Source organism: Octopus bimaculoides, chromosome 1, assembly GCF_001194135.2.
Source record: "Octopus bimaculoides isolate UCB-OBI-ISO-001 chromosome 1, ASM119413v2, whole genome shotgun sequence".
In the NCBI taxonomy this organism is placed as follows: Eukaryota; Metazoa; Mollusca; class Cephalopoda; order Octopoda; family Octopodidae; genus Octopus; species Octopus bimaculoides.
Window position 1 is genome coordinate 93,938,084 of NC_068981.1, and position 4,743 is coordinate 93,942,826.

The window sequence follows — 4,743 nt, forward strand, 5'->3', positions numbered from 1 at the left end:
TCTCTCACACACACACACACTCTCTCTCTCAGTCAATCATTCACCCCAAAAAGATGCGAGGAAAAATAAATTAAAAAACGTACGCTGTCACTCTCTCTCTCTCCCACACACATCAACACACACCTTCTCTCTCTCTCTCTCTCCCACACACATCAACACACACCTTCTCTCTCTCTCTCTCTCACACACACACACATACACACACTTTCTATCTCGCACCCCACCAACATATACACATGTCCCTTTCATTTTCTCTCTCTATCACTCTATGCTGACATCAAACAAAATGTTCATTTCCAGTTCAAAAACAACAAATAAAATTTGTTTACAGAATTTACCGAACGCTGTACTTTAACAGCTGATAGATCATTGACAACTCTGTGATTCAAAACGAAACGAAGGATAGCCGGTTGTGTCTGTTCTCACCTACAGCCTTCCTGGGATACAGATTTTATTGATTCGTCGCAAGTTTGAGCCAATATAGAAAACTTAGTGTGGAGAGATAAATAGTGCAACATAAAGAAACTGATTCAGTTTACCAAAATTTAATATATTATGAATTTCACGTTCAGAAGGAGCATTGAGCGATGGATGCAAGTAGAATGTTTACCTTACGCGTGAGCAATCATACATTTTGAAGAAAAAATAGGTTAAATTCCCAACCTTTTCAGTTCGTTTTTCGCTGTATCCAGTGTACTTTTTATAGTTACCTTATATATATAGAGAGAGAGAGGTATATATATAGTCTTCAAGTAAAGTGAAAGCTAAATTTTATTGCTGTTTTTTTTTTTCTGCTAGAAATAAATTTGAAAGTAAATCCTTATATTTATTTTGAAAATAATTTTCTTTATCAAAAAGTTTCAATCAAGACATAAATACAATAACTGTATCACTTTTAATTAATTCCTTTATTTAGTTCGAAAATAAACAGCTGGAATTTTAATGGCGGTATCTACACGATCGTAACCGCAGACAAAAACTGTGTTGTTATGCCGAGAGTACGTTATCCTCTTAAACCTTGGTTAATTCAATACATCTTAAACGATGATAATCGTAAATCAGCTCAGACTTTACAAGTACTTCAGGTTTGTGCCATTTGTCTTCCCCCGTTACAATGAGCATTACAGTAGGGATGAACTATGTATTGTCTGATCATTGAAATTGACTTTTGTTTCATAAATAGAGAGATATAACGTAAAATTTGTAGAACTAAAGGAGTTTGCCATACAACGTTATTTTCAATAATTCATTTTTTAAAAATACTATATTGATTACAAAAAAAACAAATGATATTGATTAGAATTTCATGTTAATCGAATATAACGAAATTGTTGACATTAGTTTCCCCTCTTAAATTGAAACTAATGTCAACAAGAAAAATACATTTCAATTATTGAAATGTATTTTTTTTCGAAGATAATTTGGTCAAACTAAAGCGGTATCTACATCATCAATAACATGATATAGTATTTAATTCAAAATCCTTTTAGTTTTATATATTCCCACTTTGATCCAGTCCAGTTGTTTATAAAATTATATATAATATTCAACAGCATTGTGATGGCCCACTGGATGATGGCACCATGGTTATGATTGTCGGAGACGGAAAAACTCTTATGAAAGCCTATTTTCCTAAGACTGCTTATGAAAAGTAAGGTTATTTTCATTTCTTGTACTTTTTTCGTGTGCGCCAATTATTTGTTAACTTTGTATCTGTCTGTCTGCCTGTTGCTGGCCTGTCGATTCTTTGGCTACTGACAGCTAATACCATGACTGGCCGGAGCGAGCTATATGTCTGTCTCTCTCTCTCTCTATCTATCTATTACTCGAAATTTCGCGCGTCCGCGCTAGCTAGTCGTGAGTAGAAAACATAAATTTAATATAAAAACATATTTCCTGAAATTGCAAATTATTTAAAATATAAAAATATAATTTTCAACAGAGAATTTATCAAAATAGAAAACAAATGAAGTTTGAAGTTTAAAAATAATAGGATCGACCACTCACGACTAGCTAGCGCGGACGCGCGAACTTTCGAGTAATAGATAGATAGATAGAGAGACAGACAGACAGACATATAGCTCGCTCCGGCCAGTCATGGTATTAGCTGTCAGTAGCCAAAGAATCAACAGGCATACAGGCAGACAGAGAGATACTTCACTAGCAGTGAGCACTTTCACTTCTGACAGCTAATAGCTTGATCTACTTGCCAGCTGACAAGAAAGTATCTAAACGTTGTCGTTGGACCTGCGAGAAATAGCAGGCAATTTCCCTTTCAAATCACACTCAACTGTCTTAAAATAAACGGAAAGACACATTGGGTAATGTTGTCCTAGATACACTGTGTCTGAAGAAAAACAAATGTTAGGATGCTTTTCATGAAATACCTTTTTGATGAAAGATCACAAAAATACGAGTCAATATGGTCATGGCTGGAACGCCTCTCAGAACTGATCCAGGGTTAGCACTAGCTTACATAGGGATTTTTTTATTTTTTTATTTTATCTGCCCAGAGAAATCCTTACACCAGTCACGAACAAACTGCATCTCTCAGGACTTTCAAAATGGCATACCTAAGCTTGTTCAATACAGTTGTACATCCTATTAGAATTAGCAACTAAATCTAATTGTGTTGGACGGTTTGACTAGAGCTGGTATGCCCGCGGGCCACACCAAGCGCCATTGTTCTAGCATGGATTCTACAACCGGATGCCCTTCCTGATGTCAACCATTCCACAGAGTGTACTGGGCGCTTTTTCTATGTCACCAGCACTAGTCTAAATTCTGCTGTGGTTTCAGGCAGCATTCGGGCTGGCTCCTGTGGAGGGCACCTTTGAGGCCTTCACGATCCATTTTCCATGTTTCTATTTTTTTTTTTTTTTCATTTTATTCTGACGATGAAAGTTTGCGACACTTTCACAAAGTTATATGTGCTTCCAAACTCACTGCAGTAATTAATTCACTTCATACTTTTAGACTTGAACCTCCATTCGTACTAAGCAAGTGAAATGTATGACTATCACAACTATCATAATGTTTCCATCACTTCACCATTTCCGAAAAAATATTAAAATGGGATTGAGATAAAATGAATAGGATCCATTTCATCTCAATCTCATTCTATCTTCTGTTACAAATTTTTAGTGGGATACTGTAACTGGAACAAGAAGATTTTAGTTTTCCACCTAGACATAAGTTTCATAAACTGCAAAATATTAATATCCACACTACCACACCTGAAACATACCTGCTGTAACTCTTTATCTCGATTTGAATGTACGTGAAGGTATTTAAGAATACTCAAATTTATTTCTGCAAATGTGTTAAGCACCAATGCTGATCATAGTTTAATTAATAAACATAGGAGCGAGGTAAATGCAGTAAAAATAGGAGGTCAGTGGGGCCCATTTAAGCTGCCCTTCAGAAATTGAACCTCCTTATGATACTCCCTGGGAGTTCATGGTATGAAATCCATTGTCATTGCTCCAATTTGGTTGCCAATGCTATGTATTTAGTTTTAAATGCAGTAAAAATAGTGGGGGGTGGGTTAGTAGAGCCCCAACTAGGCGGCCCTTAAAAAAATAGATCCCCTTAGGACATTCCCTGGGATTAGGGAAGTTGTTAGTTTGAGTTTTGTTGTCTTTGCACCAACAGTCTAGGAGGAGTTAACAAGCATAAAAACGTAACGGACAGAAACACCACTCAAATTTCTTTAAATAAATATATATATATATACACAGATATAGCGTAAAATTAATAATTAATAATTTTACCAAGTAGTTTGGTATGTTAAAAGAACCATTATTGGTAAACTTATACAGAAGTTTTATAATTATAAGCATAATTATAATTCAGGTTCAGCAAAAATTGCTTCACTACATACCGAAATTTAGAAATACCAGTTAAAACACTATTCCACTACCATAATATAACTCCCAGATTCACATAAGCAAAGAGAAAAAATAACAAATCCACCCGGCTTTGATTAACTGTGTACGCATTTCAGGATTAAAGAGATGTAAAAATATATTACTCACTCACTTCTATCATCAGCACAGTATTTCAAATTATAAATCCGTGAATGCTAATTATTAAGAATATGCATTTAACCAAGCGCCATCGAACATTATTTATACTTGTATAGATTGTAATATTCACAGATGGCATAAGTTGAGCAGTTTGATGGGATCTGTGAGCCAGAAGACTGTGAGTTTCATTGTCTTTGGTATAGCTTCTACTGCTAGATGTCCTTCCAAATCACTTTACAGAGTGTACTAAGTGCTTTTTTTTTTTCAGTATTTCAAATTATAAATCAGAAAATGCAATTAAGAATATTCTTACAATATTTACAATATTCTTACTATTAAGAATATGCATTCGACCAAGCCCCATGGTGCTTGGTCGAATGTATATTCTTAATAATTAGCATTCTCGGATTTATAATTTGAAATACTGTGCTGATGATAGAGGTGAGTAATATATTTTTACATCTCTTTAATCCTGAAACACGTACACAGTTAATCAAAGCTGGGTGGATTCGTTATTTTTTCCTCTTTGCCTATGTAAGTTGCGAGTGCTGCTGTCTGGGAGTTATATTATGGTAGCAGAATAGTGTTTTAACTGCTATTTCTAAATTTCGGTATGTGGTGAAGCAATTTTTGCTGAACCCTAATTATAATTATGCTTATGTATATATATATATATATCCCTATAACTAAAACACAAAAAATCTCTCAAATATCA

At 34.7% G+C, this 4,743-nt stretch overlaps 1 protein-coding gene across 1 annotated transcript in view; it reads left to right on the forward strand.

The window, feature by feature from the left end:
• The first annotated feature begins 390 nt into the window (after window positions 1-390).
• Window positions 391-4,743, forward strand: part of LOC106875275 (uncharacterized) — a 43,901-nt gene continuing 39,548 nt past the window's right edge. Inside the window, exons 1-3 of the mRNA XM_052966788.1 lie at window positions 391-617; window positions 917-1,085; window positions 1,554-1,651. Of these exons, the coding sequence (XP_052822748.1) occupies window positions 556-617; window positions 917-1,085; window positions 1,554-1,651 (329 nt within the window). The 5' untranslated portion in view covers window positions 391-555. The remainder of the gene's footprint in view (window positions 618-916; window positions 1,086-1,553; window positions 1,652-4,743) is intronic.